Here is a 22,626-nt window from a genome sequence, read left to right on the forward strand (position 1 = left end):
GAAGCTTATTTCAGAAGAGTAACATGAAAATGTGTTCTTATTGCAGTTTTGCATTGGAGTAAGTCTAGTTTCAAAAAGTTACAATAAACTTAATGTTCAATATACATTTGACCTCAAGTTCTCAACTTGGCAGTGAACGAATGAGTTGCCCTTTATATTGTCTGTTACTGCAACAGCGATAAAAAAGGCTGCTGAGGTCTAGCGGACAGAAGAGGAAAATTGTTGTTCTTGGCACGTTATAGCAACCACCGATTTTATAATTTACTTTGAAAGAACCTTGAGTTATCAATCATGGAATTTAAATTAAGATAATCAATGAATCAAGTACCCATTTTGGTACCAAATTACATGATTCTAAGTACATAGTTATCACTTTATCAGTTATAGTTAACTGCATGTAGTTATGTATTTTCGGTTATGAACTAGTTAACACTGAGCATATTTTATTTAGGATATTTTTGTAACTACTAAATTTGATAACATTATTATGAGGGGTTTTATGAATAGTAATAGGGTTAGTGATGATTGTAAAGTGACTGGTTAGCCCCCAGTGAAAATATATTAGCTGTATTTAAAAGAAGTGAGATCCACAGAAAATAAATGTTAATAAATTATTTACAAAGTAGAAAAAGATGACACATAAACTTACTAAAAAAATTACAGTGACAATGATATTGATAGGCAAGTCGTACGATATTCATTTCATGGCACACTAAAATTTGAAAACAGTGTTTCTGTTAGGATTTTTTCTTGAACTACTACAATGTCATTAAGGGTCTGTTTACATAGCTATTACGTTCTTTAATTTGATAGGGCAACAAAATTGTAGCGGATACAAAAATAAAGTTCTAACAGTAGATGGGTCTATATCGGAAGTGAAAATTATAATAATAAAAGTTTTTGGTACTCACTAGAACCGAGGTAAAACCTACGGATTCATTATATTTTTAAAAGTATTACTTGAATAATTAAAATTTGTTGACATGAAAAATTTAAATTTATTGCCAAAGAGTGGCTTATATGTGACGTCTTTTACTATTTCATTAAATCATAACTTCGTTAATGCATTTATTACTATGTATTTTCCACATCTACGACTGTATTGCTTACTTCCCAAAAAATTCAAGTGTGGGCGTTTTTATGTCTGGCAGTGTATTATGATATTGTTTTTCATTTCTTAGGTATTCATCATGATTTTTTTAATTATAATGTACGTACAACTAGGCTGCAATTTAATAGGCGTAATAAAGAATTTTTGCGTCATGAAATAATTTTTCACAACCAAAGTTAAAAGCAAGGGAGGTTTCTCACGTTTGAAGGATGTCAATTTTGTCACCTCGGTATCGTTCTCATCTCTTCTGAATTTTTCGTTCTTTTTGCCCCTAAATTCATGAAGATCTCTTAAAGCAGTGAGTGCAACGTTTAAATTGAAGTAGGACAAGGTCTTTTTGTTAATGTTGGATATTTTTTGTACTTAAATTATAATATTCCATAGTGGATGCCCCATTTTTACTTACAAGTATTAATTCATTTGGTAGGAAGTCTTCTTCAAAGTTTCCCTTTTGAATATAATTTTATTGGTAAATGTGTGCTCTAGTTTCCTAATAGTAAGTAAATAACACAGCTGTAATAAATGCATCCAATTACGAGTAGAACGTCTTTAAGTCGTGTAGCAAGGGGTTCGATCAAGGGAAATTTCAGCCAATAGTAATAAGATTTCTTGTCTGTGCGTTAATTTACGCTTCTACTGATACGCTATTTTACGTTAACAAAACTCGGTTTCAATTTCTGGAGGGTAATTATTGGAAATTTATCAGAAGTTCTAAAAGAGTTCATTAACACATACATCAGGTATTCGGTTATTACTTATTGGTTAATATGGCCGCAAGAATTTAATTTAATCATCAAAGCAATGCTGAAACAAATAAGAAAAAAATTCACTTTTCAGTACAAAATAATTTTGACTTGACGTTTTGACACCGTGGGGCTTAAATATCTATTATTTAAACGAGATACATTTCATAAAAACAGAATTTTAAGGTCTGAAAAAACGATTTATTCACTGAACTTGAAACAGTTGCTGTACCAAAATACGTATGAAGTGTAACTGAAAAGAGAAATTTTAAATAATCAGCAAAAAAAGACCAAAACAAAGCACCGCTGTTCCAGAAACATAACACTAAAAAAAATCATTGTGTAAAGTAATGGTGGAAAATTTTAGTAGTTAATATGAACTATCGTTTCTAAATCAGTATCGACCCATACTAGAAGTAAGAATATAAAATTGTGACAAATACTTATATTATGCACTATTGAAAACTTCTAAAATTTTCAAGGAGTCTATAATGGTTGATCATCTCTTCAGTCTAAGACTCAATTTTAATGAATCCTACATCATGAGATTTACTTTATAACACATTATTTAAAATTAAGGCAAAATATTTTTGTAAAAATGAGGTAGCAGGACAGGTATTGTTGGAAGGATTAACTTTTGTTTTCATTAGTACTATTCTTTTCTATACAAGATAAAATGAGTAAAAACCATCGAAAATCATTAATTTTTTGTATTAACAATAAATATGTATCATCAGGAGCTTCACATAAGAATCTGTTAACTTTTCTTGCCAGATAATAGTTTACATTTCTTGTGTTTGTGACGATTGCTTTTTCAAAAAGCCAACAACTACGCCAAACCTACCAAAATAATACTTTATTAAACTGAAATATACTGACGTTTTGCCAAATCTGCTAACACCTGTGTTAAACTGCTGATATTCCTTCTCGTATATTGGTTTCGGCTTCTTTTAGGACATCTTCCAGAATAAAACAATCTTCAGTTGTACTCTCATGTGCTTCTTCTTCGATTTACTCGTTCTTATCTCCCAAAACTTCACCATTTTCAAGAAAAATTACAAAATTTGTAATTTTTTGATGGTAATAAACAAGCGTCATCATAACACCATGAACAGCCTATTTTAGTTTTTCATAAATCAAGTAACAACGACCAAAGTTATTCCAAATTGGATTTAGAATAAATCTGTCGGTATTGGAAAAAATAATGTAAGTAACACGGGATTGTTTGTTCCTTCGAAGTTCGAGAATTTTAAAGGCCTCGTCAAGTCTCCGGCTTTAAATCATTCTGTCAGGAGCAAAAAACATTTTTAATTATTTGATACTTAATGTACTATTAAACTCGTTCTGGCAGGACAGTAGTTCTCTTATCTAACTAAGCTAACGAATATTAAATATACAAAATGTTAGAAATAATTAACTCTTTTTTTTTATACATCGAAATCTGATGGTGCAAGTGCGTGCATTTCACAAAATGTAAATCTATATTATTTTATTATATTTAGACAATCCAAAGCTATAAAAATTATCAACTTTAATTAATATTGATTATAGACATACTCGCATTTAATTATTATGATTATTAAATATTATGCCAGAAACGACCAAGATTTGGGCAAGAACTCTATAATGGTATCCATTTATGAGACGAATGACAAAATGCAATGACTTTCGTGATTTTAGAACCACAGTATATTGATTTGTCGGCTATTATTCTCTAACCTCGCCTCACTCCCACGACTCTTGTGTGACTACCTATCATTGATCCACGTATCACTTGACAAGTGACCTACAAAACTCTGATCTAGACTGTTTAGTGCTACATTATTTGGATTGAAATTATTACATTGTTCGAGAAACTTACCTTACAAGAAATACATATGGATTTTTGAATTTTATAATGACATTGATTCTTTTGAATAAACAAGAATATAGGTTTTCTGCTAAACTAGTTGGTACTGCACTAACATCTGAGGTAAATAAAGATAAAACTGACATTTTCTTAATTTCTAACGTTACCTTTACATGACAGTCGTAAGTATTTGAAATTTTGTTTTGATACGTATTACAACGTCAGTATCAATGAGAAGACATTCCTTGCTCGATATTTCAGTTCATTGATGTTTTTCGAACCTAATCAAATTTGCAGTCGGTGCTTTCAAGTTTATTAGATTGTATGAATTGTTTGACCCTTTATTTGGACGAAAATTTCACATACACTGCTCTAAATAACTTTTAATAGGTATACAAACAAAATATAATTTTTGAAAGATGTTTAAACCAAAGAACTACAAACCAGCACAACATTTTTATTATGAAATAATACAAAAAACGATGATCAGAACATAAAAGTGATAAGGCCAAACGATTTACCAATCATTCAATTTTTCGTATTTTTCAGGAGTTTCTTTTTTGTATTTTTTCAGGAGTTCAGTTCCAGTATGAAAATTGTATGTTTTTAAGAAATAATTATGTATAGTTTACGTGTCAGTGCATTACGCTCGAAATTAGTAGAAATATTTACGACAGTTATTTGGTTTTTGCATATTCACAGACCACTTTTGAAAGGAAAAAGTCTTATCTTTCAGGTTTGAAAAGACTGGTTGGTTGACTTTTTGTTAAGAGGTATTAAGAAACGGCAAACATTTTCAAAGAGAATGCAATAAAGTCTAACAGAAATCCAAACATTATTAGTCAATTCTAAGTACCGTCAGATGAAAAAAAAAGGCTTACAGTTATTTAGACAAACCTTTCCTCGCTCCTGAAATATAGGTGAACAAATAGGCATAGATATTTCGAAAAATTATAAAATTAAATTTTGAAATTTTTTAGGCCTTCTAGATGTAAATAATTTATTTACACCCTGTACCATACTTTCAGTTTATCGTTCACACACGTCGGTTTATTACATACTCTCAACGTAGAAAATTCGATCCATTTAAAAAATTCCTATTACTGAGAATATAAAGAATTGATTGCAAAATAAAACGAATATTTTACAAAATATAGATTTTTTTTGTTGATAGAGAACAGAAACAATTAAGTACGTTGGGACAGAAATATTTATTGGTAACAAAAGAGAGAAATTGTCAAAAATAAAAAAACCCAACATTTAAATGTTTCTCAGCTAATGCTATCTGAGGCATTAGTAACGAGTGTTACCTTCTCTAGCACGAATAATACTCTGCATGCGTCTCGGCTCTCGGCATACCCTCTCTTAAGTGCTGAATTGCTCCCTGGTCCAACTGTTTCCATTCTTGAACGAGCGCTATACTATGCCCTGTTAGATTGACATATGCAGGAAGTCTGGCTCTGATTTGCCTTTTAATCATATTCCAGACATGTTCGATTGGATTCAAGTCCAGGTTACGAGCAGGCCACTGCATACGCTTAATTTGGACGGTGTCCAGGTACTCATTATCATTAACAACTCTGGCAATGTGAGGACGGGCATTGTCATGCATTAATTGAAATCTGTCGTCAGCAAAAGGGCCGAATGGCACAACATGCGGTTCCAGAATCTCTATTATGTATCTGTGAGCAGTTAGTTGTTGCCCCTCTAGGAGCAACAACTAACGTTGAACGTGCGTTCATTTGATTGCCGCCCCATACCACAATGGAACCACCACCTTGAAGAAAAATTGCACTGAGGAAAATGTGCACCAGACCTTCTCTGCTAGACTTTTTCACGACCATCTGGAGAACGTAGGACAAATCTCGACTTACCTGTGAAGAGAATTCGATGCCATTCTTCATAGTTCAATTCTCATGTTCCCATGCAAAATCAAGGCGGTTAACGCGATGCTCTGTCGTCAATTTTGGGCCAGTTGCTGACGGCCTTACTGTTAAACCATATTCCTGGAGTCTTCATCTAATTGTTCGTTCGCTTACATTTACATCCCTCACCATTTCAAGTTGATTTCTGGCTTCAACAGCAGTTGTATGCCGAGTTCCAGGTACCGTTACCGAAATAAATCGGTCGTCCCGGCCACTAGTGCACCTTCTTCCCCCTGATCTTTCACCTCTTCTGTATTCACCAGTTTCTCTAAAACGTTCTACAACCCGTTGCACTGTACATCTTTTCACTCCTAAAGTTCTTGCCACATAATATTGCGATCGTCCCTCTTGAATCATTGTAACGGCTTTAGCAGTGTCTATTGGGGTAAGAACCATAATTTCAGATGCAAACAATAATTATAATTAACACCAAATGAAAGTCAAACAACAATTTAAAGTTATTTGTTTAATGACTAACAACAAATGAAACTAAAGTTGTTTACTCAACAATGTCTGGATCAGAAATACGGAAAGAATATTCTTCTCAATATTCCTAAGTTGATTAGATGGATAATTGTTATTTATGTTATAAAAACACAAAAGGTAGCCATGTTCGATGAAAATTGCACTTAAGAACAAAATTCAATTTTGTTATTTGTCAGTATTGGATCGAATTTAAAATTGAATGGATCGAATTTTTTATCGGTGAGTGTATAAGTTATCGTAGAAATAAAAAATTTCGATTAATTTGTACCTAAACAACGTTGTCCTTTTGCGTGAGAATTTTAACGCAGTGTTTAGGGTTCTGTAATTGCTCTGATATTGATGAGTTTTTCATGCGATGAGTTGTAGGACATATGAATAGCATAAATGGACGTACGATTTTGTTGTTGTTGTAGGATTTATCTTCGAAACACTAAAATATTATATAGGGTAGCTTGGATTTTAAAGATTGAACTGTAACTGACACATATCCATGATTTTTACTTACAAGTATGTCTCGTTCATAACTGAAGAGGAAATAGGGGTATATATGCTTAAAAGAAAGTATGATTTTGCTATATTCATAAATACAGAAAACAAGCTCTATTTAAAAATGCATTAATTAATTATGTGTTAGTGCCATTTAAAAAAAATCAAGTTGGCCTTGCATTTCGAAAATAAATAAAGCAGACACAATTTTTTTTGAAAACTAATTAAAGCACAACTTCTTGTACAACTACACCTAATTTCAGATGATTTTTACGATTGGTTCTCAAGATAAATATTTAACCGTTTCCATACATTCTAGTGACCTGTATAGGTACTAATGTTGTATGCGCAAATTAACTTGAAGTTGTTGGAGCCGGTTAATTTTGAGTGATACTAACGTAGCGAAAAACCACTTTTAAAAGCAAACTCAGTAAAGAATCTTTTGAAATAGTGTTGATAAATGAAACTAAACTGAAAATACATAGGCAATCGTTTCAAACTCTGCGAGATGTGATTTCAATCTAGTGATACATTAAAAATTTAGCAAACTTTAGTGGTTACCAGGTAATTTTTAAAAGATTTGTTACATTTTTTAAATGGTAAATTTAATCTATTTGGAATTTTCAAATGATCGTCAATGTAACAACACGCGATGAAGAAAAAACATCATCTGTCCATTTATCAGCCATGTTTTTCAACCCTTTTATGCATAGTGCCCGATGAGAAAGACAACTTGCACATCCAGGACCCACACGAGCACGAATTTTTAATCGCACCCTATTGTCAAAGCAAATAAAAAACATGTTTAATACAGTTTAACCACTCTTGACGTTTTCTTTTTCTTTTTTTTCAGGAGCGTTATGAGTACTTCCCCGGCTTCGTCGGCGAGGAGATGTGGAATCCCAACACCAACATCTCCGAGGACTGCCTCTACCTCAATATCTGGGTCCCCCAGCGTTTACGCATCCGCCACCACGGCGAGAAACCTCCACAAGACCGCCCTAAGGTTCCAATTCTCGTGTGGATCTACGGGGGTGGCTACATGAGTGGCACATCCACTCTTGAAATCTACGATGCCGACATCATCGCCGCCACCAGTGACGTTATAGTCGCCTCCATGCAGTACCGTGTCGGCGCCTTCGGTTTTTTGTACCTGAGCAAATATTTTCCCAGAGGCAGCGAAGAGGCCCCCGGGAACATGGGCATGTGGGACCAAGCACTGGCCATTCGATGGATTAAAGAAAACGCGATCGCGTTTGGCGGCGATCCGGATTTAATAACGTTGTTTGGCGAATCCGCGGGAGGCGGCTCGGTCAGCATTCATTTGTTAAGTCCGGTGACAAAGGGGTTGGCGCGTAGAGGGATTTTGCAGTCCGGGACAATGAATGCTCCTTGGAGTTATATGTCGGGCGAAAGAGCGCAGAAAATTGGGAAAGTGCTGGTGGAAGACTGCGGCTGCAACGTTTCGTACTTGGAAACTCGCCCTCATCAAGTCATGGATTGCATGCGCGCGGTGGACGCCAAAACTATTTCTTTACAACAGTGGAACTCGTACTCAGGAATTTTAGGTTTTCCTTCAACACCGACCGTTGACGGGATTTTCTTGCCCAAACATCCGATGGATATGCTGGCTGAGGGGGATTATGAGGATATGGAAATATTGCTGGGAAGTAATCGGGATGAGGGTGAGTAATATTTTTTATAATTCTTTATTGGTACTGTACGATGTCTTAGATCGAAAAGTAAATTTGCATAAAATCATACATTAATAAATTTTGTTTAAACGAAAATATTTTACCGAATTAATTTTCTGCCGACTGCCCTCGGGTGTTATCTAGAATAAATTCCTTAACGCAGGATGCCCATTTGACCCTTTCTACTTTCCGAGCGTAAGCTAACGAAGTATTGTAATCGAGGCCATCGGGCGGCTGGTTATTTTCACATTTTCTGGATGTGTTACGACTCCTAGAGTATAAAAACAGCGGTATCCCGTTCCCGTCTGTCTGTCTGTCCGAATTTTTGTTAGATACATAATCTTCGAAACTAGCGGACCGATAGTTGTCAATTTTATATGGGTATTATCAATATATGTAGATGGTAAAACGGTAACCAAACAACGTTACGTCGCGAACAATCAAATACATTTTCATTTTTTTCAACAAAAATATTCTTGTTCAGTATTCTGTCTTCAAATGTTATAACTTGTAACTTACACACTAAAATAAATACAAATCTTAGGACTAAAAATAATACAAGGAAAAATGTAGGTACGCAATCTTGAAGAAATAATTAAAAGAAACTAAAACAAACTTTGCTTGACGCTTTATCTGCAGCATCGAAGAAGTGAGTGATTTTTGATTAGTTTTTTAATTGTTGTTATTTTCGTATCATTATATAATACTTGAATTCTTGATGTTAAAGAAAATTATGATATTATGACTTGAATGTGTTAACTATAAGTTTGTTATATAAATTAGTTCGGCAGTTTTTAACATAATAAATATTGATATTTATACATACTATATTTTTTAAGATAAAGCTATCATATTGTTACGAAAGAAACCCATACGCCCTTCTAGTATGTACGGCGATGAAAGACCTCGATTGCGAAACTTCGAGAAGGAGAGTTTGGGTTTAAATAGAGGTCACCTGCGGAAACGATTATTATTCAGTCAATTCAGTCCACAAGAGTACAGTCAAGTTGCACCGGAATTATTTTGTGCATAATTACCCACGCCGATTTTATTCACCGATCAACGTAACAATAGATATTTTGACAATGGATAAGTAGACAAATTGGATCTAGTGTTTTCAAATTAAATATAAAGTACGACGCAGATAGAATAGAAAAAAATGCACGACTTTGTGTTCTATACCTTGTAAAACGCTAACGAAATATGAAATTATACATTGGTCAAAATGATTTTATAACAACTTATGACCAAAAACGTAAATAGATCCTCTTTTCTCAGATTTTAATGTAAGTGTATTTTCGTTATCATATTTTCCCACAACTGTAGGCTTGTTTAAATTGGTTGGTTACAGAACAACTGTATTTCAGAAATGTCTTCTCACACTGTTATTGTTCTTGTTTTCGTGTTAGTTTTGTATTTTTATCATATTTTAGCAGTTTTTTCGACACAAACTGCTTTTACTGTATCTTATTTCCGACAAAAAAACGATGATGGTCCTTTGGCAGCAGTTAAAACTTTGTAAGCCAAAAACAGTGGTTAACACCGTGTACTAAGATTTCTATAAATAATTGATATATTGATTTTTAAAGATACGTGATGAAAAATTTGAGAAAAATTTTAAAAAGTACGATAATGGTAAGCTGTTTTAAAATAAATTGCTGTTGTGTTATACAGAGAAAGCTGTGGACAAGTTTCATTCAAAATTTCATAACGATAACTCTGTTAACTATAGGGATGTTACATTCTGAAAATTTAATGAATAAGAGGAAAAGGTAATATTTTTCACTCACAGTGAAATAGTGAAAAGCTTGATCGCGTAAACTATCCAGGAAAAAAGTCTCTAGAAAAAGAGTTTTTGATGCATAATTACTAAAGAACGGATTCCTGCGAGTAGCGTGGCAAACCGCCAGTGCAATCCTGCACCTGATCTTCGCGTCGGAGTGATTAACTTTCAGGTGACTAACTGTACGGTACAAAAATGTGTTAGTTTTTCCTTCAAATTCAAGCATATCCAGCGGAGTTCACACTACACATTAGACATAAACAACAAACATTTTATTATAGGCTCAGTTTTATGGAGAAAATATTGAGAGAACAATAATTGGTACATAGTGTTAATTTAGGCGTAGTTAACCTCATAGGTTCTGTTTTTGATAATTACAATACTCTAAAGAAGTAAAAAATGGTTGCTCTTATTTGAAAAGTATTCATATAACCACAGTGATTGAAACCACCTGTCACTAGATTTTGATTTTGCCATAGAAATTTCTCATCTTAATCCATATTACTGCGACGATTGATTACTAAGTCACCGCTAGAACTGGAACTACGAACTCTTACATTTGTACTTTTTTGTGTAATTTGTCTTTTGGAATTCACATTTTAACTATTTTGTTAGAAAACAATTTAAAAAAAAAGTGCGCCTGAAAAGCCTTAAGTTCGTGGTTTTAATTTAAATCACACAGAACGTGCAAGGCAAATAGAAGATTTGTAACTAGGTGGAGACAGAAAATAACTCTTCTAAATAGATACATTAATTATAAATTTATGTTGGTGTGTAAATGAAGCATTTAACTTTAATCAGGTGTATCCAAACACAGTGTGGAAGACAGGGTATCAGAAATCTGTCTCTGTTGTAATCACAGGTGGCAATACGGATTTGACAATCGTTCTCTTGGATTTGTAATTAATTGCCTCATATGCAAATTGCTTTGTTGTATAGCCAATTATTAACACAACGTCAGTCACACAAGTCGATCAAGCCGAATAAGTTTATCAAATTAATATTGATTTAGTTTGATATTAATTACAGTTAAATTACGTATGATAAACTGTATTAAGTTTTTTAGGAGAGAAAACTTCATTGCTTGCGTGATTCAAATCAACGAAAAAATGTTACGAGCGTAATTATGACATTCATTTTTTGATGGTGTGAAGAGTGTACAGAACATGCACAACAAACACGTAATATTCGAGTGATTATAACTTACACTTTTAGGTATTTAATTATTATTGGAATACGTAGCTTGGACAGGGTTAACATTGTTCAAGTTATGAGTAGGTACAATATAACGAATTGCTTCTCGAACTGGAGATTCAATAAGTTAAAGCATATATTTGATTGCCTGAAAAGTTGTCTACTGTTTTGGAAAGTTAGTCGTATAGTTAAGTAAATCTTTAATCGCTGAGCAAAAAATTGAAGTCAAATATTTTATTTTTAAAGCTTTATCCGTTTGCGAATTTCGCAGCACTGATACCGGAAGGACGCTTTTAAATAAAATTCCGTGGCATTAAATATCCGTATTATCAAAAAAAAAACATGTTGGTGATTGTTGGTGAGTTCAGAAGTTTAAAACTCTCGGATTGTTTTCCTTTTGTTCATTACTTTGTACCATAAATAAAAAAATCATAAATATTAAACATTACTCTGTAATACCATTGTTGGGAAAACGTTTTGGTCTGATTAACGTTACATTTTTGTTATAAACCAAAACAACAACTTCCATTTGTAGACTAGAAATGAAGATCTGGCTCCAGCGGACGCTAGACAAAACGATTCCATCCTACGGAATAAAATTTTTTATTCAAAGGAGTTTTCATTTTATTTCATTTCATTTTTAAATAGCTTATTATTATCATATTATCCACATTGATGTCAAACCTAAATATTGTATATATTTGAAGTGAAATTGTGCTTCACTACCCTACTTCAGTAGTATATTGGTTGTTTTCTTTAATGGTGGCACCGCTGTGATAACCTATAACCTTGAGCATACTTTATTTTTTATTCAATCGTCGTGAGATTAATTCCTATGCAAATTAGATCTTCGTACATAATTGGGTCTTAAACGTTGTGCAAAATCGCTTCAGTGTGGCAAATAAAGTAAAAAATCAAATAAGTAAAACATTTATTGAGTTCCAATGAGTTTTAATCGGCAATTTCAACTCGCATTGTCATTTACATATACATAGATTCCACAAATCCCGGGATCATTGCCGATATATGGTGGATGCTAAAATTATTCCGGGTTTACACTGAATATAATGAAGTCGCTGTAGGTAAATAAAAATTGCAGCTTTAATAAATTTAAATTCTCCTGTAACTTCTTTAGCACAGTTCCGTTGGATACTTATTACATTTTGTATACCAAGTTCGAATGACCTGATCCTAAAAAGAAGTCGGGTGTGGACACTCTTTTCATAAAAAAACATCCAACAATTCTTTATCGAAAAATAATGTGTAGGTGTTGTCTTTTAAATGCGAGTAAACTTTGTTGGGAAAACATCTCGTTTTTTGGCAGGATGAATGTTTCTTCAATACAACGGCTCAAGACTTATTTCAGGCAAAGACATTTTTTTAAGTCGCTACCTTTGGCTCTACATTTTCAGAATGTAATATGTCTATTATTTCCAGAGTTATTGTTATGAAATTTTAAATATAGCCTGTCTACAACGTTCTCCATATAACACAAAAGCGGTTTTTTAAACAGTTTATCATCATTATTCTTTTTAAAACTTTTGATTTTGTGTTTTGAAAAATCAAAATTTCAAACTTTGGAACTTGGTTTTCAGGTTTCTTTGACTCTGGAAGCCACAGAAACATTTCCGACAAAAAAGTCAACAATGGTCTTCCTGTAATTTCCAGACGGAACATTGGTGAAAATCGCGTTCCCAAATTTCCATAAATAGACATCGATTTTTAAATTTAAAAAATTTCACCAAAATTAAAAAAAAAATGTGCTATTTAGGAGAAAGTTTATATTTCATAACAACAAGTCTGTCAATAGTAATATTTTTTGTTGTCAAAACATTAATGCTATTACTAGTGTTATCTTACGCATTTTCAAAATAATAGAGTTAATTTTGCGAAAATGTTGATATTAGGGGAATTTATCGTGTTTTTAAGATGAAGGAAATTCTTTGTAAATGAATTTATGGATTTATCTTTTTATTACCTTGGAAGATCTCCCTTAATTAGTGTTATCGAAAAACATGATTATTCAACATCATTTTATCTCGGAGCTCGACGAATATTATTAAATTGGAATCGGTTTTTTGTTAAACAGAGCTGTATGTCTTATTTATGGCTTGTTATTGTTTAGCATTTAAAGACCATGTTGTTAAATTAAAAGCAAACAGTGTAATGTAATTCATATATCTTGAGAGACAAAATTGTTGTAAAATACAAGAAGATCATAAATTATTTTACTTTATGTTTTTAGTAATTTATCACCATATTTTTCCCAAGAACTTTTTACAATACATTCAATCGTTTTGGAGTATAACTGTACATTTTATACTAACAATACAATAACGACCAATCGTATTCATGTACTTACATCTACATCTGGTGCAAATCACTTAACATATTTGGCGACCTCAAATTTAATTGATCCATTCCACCTACGATATAACTAAAGAAAGAAAATTTTGTTTTACCATTGGCAAACTCTTCCATCTTTGCCGTAATGCGACATTAGCAGCTCTCCACATCCACACGAACCTTTCTGCCAAGGACTAAGGTCCTGTCATCGTCCGTCCACGGCGCGTTAAATAGAGTAGATCGCGTGACCGATGGCTGCAGTAGGTGTTATTATATTCATAAACATTTAGTGTTCTGCCTTTGTAAATTCAAAGTGTTACTTGTCGGCCGTCACCAAGATGAATTAATTAAATACGTGACTTATTATGCAATTAAACAAATAATCCTATGTATAATCAGTGTGAACGAGGCTTAATGACGGCATAAAATCATTGTGTCGGAAGCCGCACACAATGCACTCGCCGCTCTGTATAGAATAACACATTTCGCTTGTTATATCGAAGGAAATACACATCGGGACCGGCCATGAATAGGAAAGCAGTGAGAATTTCCATTTTGGAGCTCGTTTCACTAACTTCACTTGTTGGAGCGACTGGTCGAAATGCATTCATAATTAATAAAGTCCAGAGCGCATCGTCATTATGGCTTCCATTCGTGACGTCATTGCTCCAGATGGCCGTTGCGATGAATTGGATAAATTGTGATCATTACCGTTCAGGAAAATTGGTGGAAATTTTCAATTGCAAAGGATATAATCCGTATTGTTCTAATACGCTTTGAGGCATCATGACATTTAAAATATTCCAGTATTTATTAAAGTTAGAATTTGTGTATTTTAAATTCATGACTAAAATGCCAAATTCAATGAATTTTAGAAAGGGCCGTGATACATGTATAAATTATTGAGCTGTCTACAAGGAAAATCGTACTTTGGCGTTCGGCTAATTTTGAATAACACATTAAGAGAGAACTGTCATCAGTGGCTGCAAATAGCGTGATAAGATCGATTGTTGTAGACTCTTAATCAGTAGACACATAGTTGGCATGGTCTGATTTTTTTTTGTGTACCTAATGTAGTTCGCTATAGAAGACACATATAAAAAGTTCTGTGGCAGCTAGTCAGTAAACTGACACCATTGATTGAAAAGAGACAAGAATTAAAGAGGCTAAGTAGGTGTACAACAATTTTTATTAAATATTTGCTGAAAGAAACCTTAAGAATAAGTACTATTGCACAAATTAAGCGTTAATAGACCATATTGTGCCTCTAATCTAATATTACCTCCAGCAATTTTTAAGTTATCACATTTTGGTTAGTTTTAGGTAGATGAAAATTTAAACTAACTCCTCTTGTTACATTTTAGCTGTGGCACAAATACATGCATACTACTCGTTTTTGTCCAAGAAATCTCGAAGCTAAATCCCTTTTGAACATTCTGCTACATGTTGCTTCATCTTTTCTTATTTGTTGGGAAACCACTATATGTATGGTTTAATATGGCTAATTTATTTAAATGATTGTCTGATTGAGATATTAAAGCTGACTTAAATGTTTTTTTAACACCAAGGAGTATACAGAAAATTATAGCAAATTTACGATGAACATATTTCGTAAATTCAAAGGAGGCGTGATCCGCACAAGTGTGGACAAGATGAAATATATTTAAAGCACATAACCAACGAGAAACAATGTAAATATTCTAAGTTTCCCAGTGCATACTTCACTTCGACTGTTTATGTTTATATTTCGAAGATTACAAGCAGCGGTTAAAAGAAAATAACATGTGATTAATTATTTGGTCTCGTCAAGGCAGAGGAGAGAAATAATCAATCCACAGTCTGTTTCTTACCTAAAAACGCTCATAAATTTGAAGAACATTTATTTGGAAAAATTGTAAAATGGCGGACAAATTTTGATTAACCGATGACTAGGTTCCTAATAACCTTAAAGTATTTACGATTTACCATGCTTACGATAATCTTACAACATTTGCAAGATTCTAGAGCATTCCGTGTTGCAGTTTCAAGGTTAAATTGCAAAATGTTGTTATATAATTTTGATAATTTTTTCAAAAATCAGGATGTCTAGGGTAAAAACTCAACACGGATTCATAAACCACATGTATAGAAGTAACTTATTATCTAATATATAAAAATAAGTCGGGTTTTCCTTCCTGACGCTATAACTCCAGAACGCACGAACCGATTTCCACGGTTTTGCATTCGTTGGAAAGGTCTCGGGCTCCGTGAGGTTTATAGCAAAGAAAATTCTGGAAAAATTTCAAGAGAATAGCAGGAAAACAGGGAAAATAATTTTTTTTGCACGGGAATCGCCACTTCGAAAAAATTTGAATAGTTGGCCATGCCTGACGGACCTGTCGCCTGACTGACGTGTCACACAAAACTATTTCTTCCGTGCGATTGTGAAAAGTATTATTGCATTTCAAGTCGTTGTTTGTTTTTTCGTAACAAAAAACGTCGTTTATTTCAAGAAAAGTGTTCGTTAAAGTGAATTCAGTTACGCATTGCGAAAGTTTCTTATTAATTTTGATCTGCCATTCTATTTACCTATGTTCACTTTGTTGGTTTCGACAAAACCTCAAACTTTACCGTTATGCGAGGATTTGATTTGAAGTTTTCAGTATTTTAAAATTCTCAAGACAAAATTTACAGATTTGATTGAAAATGTGAAAATAATTCTGTGTCGTTTTATGAAGTTCATTACAACGCCGAGAAGACGACAAGCTGACATAGGTCCACGAAGTCAATGAAATGTGCGACGAACTACCTCAGGTACAAATCACAATGATTTATTTCATGGGTAATTCGGATACGGAAATTAATCAGCGTCGTGCTCATAATCAACATAATAGTCAAACATTGAAGCGAGACATTGGGTGGTATGAATAAAACTGAGTAGATTCGATAGTATTCGAAGTACGAAGTACCTACTTTATTATTACTCTTATGTACCTGAGCATCTACTCTATGTACTGAGTACCTACTTGGAAACATTGTATCTCCCCGGACACATATTGAACATCTACGCGTTTTGTGAGCATTTAATCTAAAAATGAGCATCGGCGTGGCAAATAACTGAGCTGTCTGTAAAGCAGCTTAGAAAACGAGCAGGATCGTTGTAAGAGTGAATTTTGACTAAATACGGGGACTTTCATGAACGTGGAACGTCGCCAAAAGGTGCATTCAGTTTGAAAAACACATTAGCAGCGGGAATATCGAAAACTTTTCAGGTAATTAACTTTTATTTATGCATAAATTGAGCAGTACGTTTTTTCTAACACTGGCCATAGAGATTCCCATCTCAAGGTGTCTACCCCATACTGACTTTTATTTTGGGGACCCGATTTTTGCCTTGATGGTTGAACACTGTGACTGTTTTCCTTTTTTGTTGTATCGAGATGCTACTTGAGCATCAAGTTTTACTTACTGAAGTATTAGCATCATCTAGAAAAACTAGAAATATTTTGATTTGATATTCGAGCATCTACTGAGTTTTATTTATATCAACCATTGTCAAACAACTGATCGAACGTTTTTTCGATAGAACTTCCTTCGCACCAAAAGTATAATGAAACATATTCAGCATTTTCGAGTTGCGTCTTTTCTTCACACAATTTTGTGATGACCAAATCAACATTTACAATCAACACGTATATCACCTTGGATTGGTGCAGTGTAACTAATACTAAAAATAACTGTATTGCATCTCCAAAATTATCTGCGAAAATCAAGTGAGCCGTCCCATCAATTTTTAATGATTAACAATTTACCATGCTTACAATAACTTTAAAACGTCTGCAAGATCTCAAAGTATTCATTTCTGCAACTCTTGAGTTATTCAATAAAATAAATTGACTGATCCATATATTTTTTTAAGTCACTGTAAAAGCAAATCTAAAAAATTGGTCTAAAGAGTTTATACAGTACTTTCCTCGCTGTCGGAAACGTGACGACTGCATGCCTATTATGTTTTTTTTTCGCAGTGGATTTCAAAGCATTCGGTTTTGTAGTTCCTGAGTAAACCAATAAAATAAATTTACGCATTCATTATTTTTTTGAGTCACTCGGTATATGCAAATTCAAAAAATGTGAATGGAATGATAAATTACAAGTACAGACTCATCATATTTTGTATATTCTAGATAGGATTTATTCGGCAAACTTTTGAGCTGACGTCATCAGTTTTTTGGAGAAGATAACCACATATATTTTGACTAAAAATTTATTATACTCTTTATAACCTTAAAACATTTGCAAGATTTCAAAACATTCGGTTCTGTAGTTCCTGATTAAATCAATAAAATATATTTACGCATTCATTAATTTTTTTGGGTCACCCTGTATATGGAAAACGAAAAAATTTGAATGGAATAATAAATCACAAGAAGAAACTCACCATATTTTGTACATTTTAGGTAGAATTTATTCAACAAAATTTTGTGGTGACGTCATAATTTTTTTTAGGGGGGACGACCAAATACATTTTGATAAAACATTTACCATGCTTATGATAATTTTAAAACATCTTTAAGATTTCAAAGCATTCGGTTTTGTAATTCCTGAGTAAATCAGTAAAATACATTTACTCATTAATAATTTTTTTTTAATTACCCTGTATATGCAAATCCAAAAAATATTAATGAAGTGATATATCACAAGTACATACTCATCATATTTTGCACATTCTAGATAGGATTTATTCGGCAAACTTGGTGGGGATGATTAGACAAATTTTGGTTAGCGTTTTACCATCTACATGATATTCCTAATATAAGTACAAAATTTCACAACAATCGGTAGAGTACTTTCGGAGATTATCTGTCTAATAAAAATCCGGGATGGCAGACAGACGGACAGACGGACAGACGGACAGACAGATGGAAATAGGAGACCTATTTCTTCGTCTTCTAGGGATCATGAAAGATCAAGAAAAGGTAAAAGTAGAGAGTCGGCCGACGGACTCGATTACAATACTTCCTTTGCTTACGCTCGGGAAATAAAAATATGAATGCAATGATAAATTACGAATATATACTGAAGATTTTTTGCACATTTTAGATAGGATTTATTCGGCAAAATTTTGAGATGATGTCATCAAGTTTTTGGGTTTGATAAACAGATATATTTTGTTTAAAAAGCTACCATGCTTACAGTAACTTCAAAACGTCTGCAATATTTCAAAATTTTCAGTTTTGCAATTCTTGATTCAGTCAATAAAATAAATTGACCCAGTGATTAATTGTTTTGGGACACCCCGTTTAAGCAAAACTAAAAAAATATTAGTGCAGTGATAAATCACAAGTAAAAACATCATATTTTGCACATTTCAGATGGGATGTATTCAGCAAAATTTTCAGGTGACGTCATCAATTTTTTAGGGGGAATGAACAAATACATTTTAGTCAAAAAATTACCATGCTTATGATAACATTAAAGCATCTCCAAGATTTCAGAACATTCGGTTTTGCAGTTCCTGATTAAATCAATAAAATTAATTCACCCATTCATTAATTTTTTTGAGTCACCCTATATAAGCAAATCTAAAAAATATGAATGGAATAATAAATCACAAGTACAGACTCATCCTATTTTGGATATTTTAGATAGGATTCATTTGACAAATTTTGGGCTGACGTCATCAATTTTTTGGAGAGGATAAGTAAATGTATTTTGAATAAAAATTTATTATGCTTATCATATGTTTAAAACATCTGCAAGTTTTCAAAGCATTCGGTTTTGCAGATTCAAAATTAAATTTTAGGTGAAACGAAGTTCACCGGGTCAGCTAGTATAAAATATAAATAATATAATGTAAATCTTGGAGACGACGTCAACCTATAGTTGGTGGGGACGTTTGTACAAATTTTGGTTAGCGTTTTACCATCTATACGATATTCCTAATAAAAATATAAAATTTGACAATAATCGGTCCACTAATTTCGTAGATTATCTGTCTAACAAAAATCCGGACAGACGGCATACAGATAGACAGACAGACGGAAACGGGAGATTTTTTTTCCTACACTAAGCGGCATAAAACGTCGAGAAAAGATAAAAGTAGCCAGTCCTCCATTGGACTCGATTACAATACTTCTTTTGCTTACGCGCACGAAGTAAAAAGTAGGTATCTTATTTTGGCGATTTTATTATGCAAATAATCTCTGAAACTATTGGACTGATGTGAACTCTTCGATATTTAGTCGTGTGGATGGTAAAACGCTAACCAAAATTTGTCTGATTATCCCCCCAAAAATTTCAGAACAACATCCCACAAAATTTTGCAAAGTAATTCTATTTAAAATTTGCAAATTATGTACTTCTCTACTTGTGATTTATTAATCCATCTCTATTTTCAACATTATACTGGTTGAAAAATTCGAAATCGTAACATGAAAACTACTTCTGTTGAATCAGTTGCCCTAAAATTACGCTTTACAGCATCTATTTATGTCTCCAAAAACTTGTTGACGTCAGGTCAAAATTTTGTACGTACCTATTACTAAATCTTTTCTGAAATGTGCAAAATAGCATGAGTACTTTTACAGACTAAATCAAAAAAGTCTTATAAACCGTTTTCGACATTACAAAATGTTTATAAAGAAAATCTCATATAGGAGTTATCGTAAAAAAATATCAAAAACAGATTTCTAATAATTATATCAAAAAACTAAACTTAGTTAATTGATTCTTAAATTTTATCGATTGTCTTAGAAAAAGCTCATCTACTTTTTACTTCCCGAGCGTAAGCAAAGGAAGTATTGTAATCGGGTCCGTCGGCCGACTCTCTACTTTTACGTTTTCTCGATCTTTCATGAGCCCTAGAAGACGAAGAAATAGGTCTCCCATTTCCGTCTGTCTGTCCGTCTGTCCGTCTGTCCGTCCGTCTGTCCGTCTGTTGTCCCGGATTCTTATTAGACAGATAATCTCCGAAAGTACTCGACCGATTGTTGTGAAATTTTGTACTTATATTAAGAATATCATGTAGATGGTAAAACGCTAACCAAAATTTGTCTAATCATCCCCACCACTAATGCGATGACGTCACTTCAAAATTGTACATAGTAAATGGGTTTTCAATTGTATAAAATAACATAGTCCTACACATGTAGTTTACAACTCTGAATCGACTTTTCACCCGAAACGTCCAGATTTTTGGGAAAAAAATCAAAATTATAAAACAACATTTTGAAATTTACTTTTTAATCTGCTAACCAGAATGCTTTGAAATGTTGCAGATGTTGTAAGGCTATAAAGAGCATCATAAATCTTTAGTCAAAAAATATTTGCTTATCCCCTCCAAAAACTTGATGACGTCAGCTCAAAAGTTTGTGGAATAAATCATATCTAAAATGTACAAAATATGATGAGACTGTACTTGTGATCTATCACTCCATTCATATTTTTTGGATTTGCATATACAGGGTGACTCAAAAAAATTAATGAATGCGTAAATATATTTTATTGATTTAATCAGGAACTACAAAACCGAATGCTCTGAAATCTTGCAGATGTTTTAAGGTCATAAAGAGCATAATAAATGTTTAGTCAAAATATATTTGCTTATCCCCTCCAAAAACTTGATGACGTCAGCTCGAAAATTTGCCGAATAAATCATATCTAAAATGTACAAAATATGATCAGTCTGCACTTGTGATCTATCACTCCATTCATATTTTTTGGATTTGCATATACAGGGTGATTCAAGAAAATAAATGAAAGCGTAAATTTATTTTACTGATTTACTCAGGAACTACAAAACCGAATGCTTCGAAATCTTGAAGATATTTTAAAATTATCATAAGCATGGTAAATTTTTGATCAAAACTTATTTGGTCGTCCCCCCTAAAAAATTTATGATGTCACCACAAAATTTTGCTGACAATCCAACTCGAAAATTTTTGACCAATACAATGGCAGAATTGTTTGAAATTTGTCCAATGGCATTCACCGAAAAATTTTTTCAGTGAAAAAACATTCTTCTGTCAGGCAACAACACTGTTTTTCAGCGAAATAAATTATGTCAAATTAATTTGTCAAACTTGTCAAATGAACTTTAATAAAAAAAACGATAATACAAATTACTTTTCTGTTGGCGTTAAAGGCATAATCTTCCAAAATACTGGCCACCTCGTTCATTTCGACTGCTTTATTTAGAGGAAACTTGCGTATTTCACAAAATTCTGTAAACTGCTTCCAAATTGAATCTTGCGTTCTTGCGGTCTTTCGGCACTGACTTTCTTTCACTGCATTTCGAATTTCATACACAGTCTTATTACCAAATCTTGCTCCCAGAATTAAGAAAATCAACCAGCAGCACACACAAAATTTGATGTTTAGAAATGTATTTACGTTTTATTTTGTTGTTTTGTTACTATTTAGACTAAGTAGGTATGGTTACCCAACGAATACGCTAACTATAAATTATGTGAATTATTGTCCGTAAAAAGTAAATAAAAATTTTCTCTTTGGATTGTCAAGCCGAATATAACTCGTGATCTGATTTTTTCTGCAAAATTTGTGTGAAAATTAACTCGTAGCTGTTGCTTTTGGAAAATCACACTCGTCTCCTTCGTCGACTCGTGTGATTTTCGTCGCAACAGCTACTCGTTAATTTGTGTCACAAATTTTGTCGGAAAAAATCAGACCACTTGTTATATTATATTTGAAAAAATCCTATCTAAAATGTACAAAATATGGTGAGTCTCTTCTTGTGATTTATCACTCCATTCAAATTTTTTCGATTTGCATATACAGGGTGACTCAAAAAAATTAATGAATGCGTAAATTTATTTTATTGATTTAATCAGGAACTACAAAACCGAATGCTTTGAAATCTTGCAGATGTTTTAAGGTTATAAAGAGCATAATAAATTTTTAGTCAAAATATATTTGGTTATCTTCTACAAAAAACTGATGACGTCAGCTCAAAAGTTTGCCGAATAAATCGTATCTAAAATGTACAAAATATGATGAGTCTGTACTTGTGAT

The 22,626-nt window shown here is 33.0% G+C and overlaps 1 protein-coding gene across 1 annotated transcript in view; it reads left to right on the forward strand.

Annotated features, from left to right (window-relative positions):
- The window catches only part of LOC135126709 (acetylcholinesterase), a 215,848-nt gene that overhangs the window by 4,695 nt on the left and 188,527 nt on the right, over nt 1-22,626 (forward strand). Inside the window, exon 2 of the mRNA XM_064052808.1 lies at nt 7,454-8,285. Within this exon, the coding sequence (XP_063908878.1) occupies nt 7,454-8,285 (832 nt within the window). The remainder of the gene's footprint in view (nt 1-7,453; nt 8,286-22,626) is intronic.

The sequence above is a fragment of the Zophobas morio genome, unplaced genomic scaffold, assembly GCF_036711695.1.
Source record: "Zophobas morio isolate AGI-343-1 ecotype UQ-CSIRO unplaced genomic scaffold, CSIRO_AGI_Zmor_V1 ptg000011l, whole genome shotgun sequence".
In the NCBI taxonomy this organism is placed as follows: Eukaryota; Metazoa; Arthropoda; class Insecta; order Coleoptera; family Tenebrionidae; genus Zophobas; species Zophobas morio.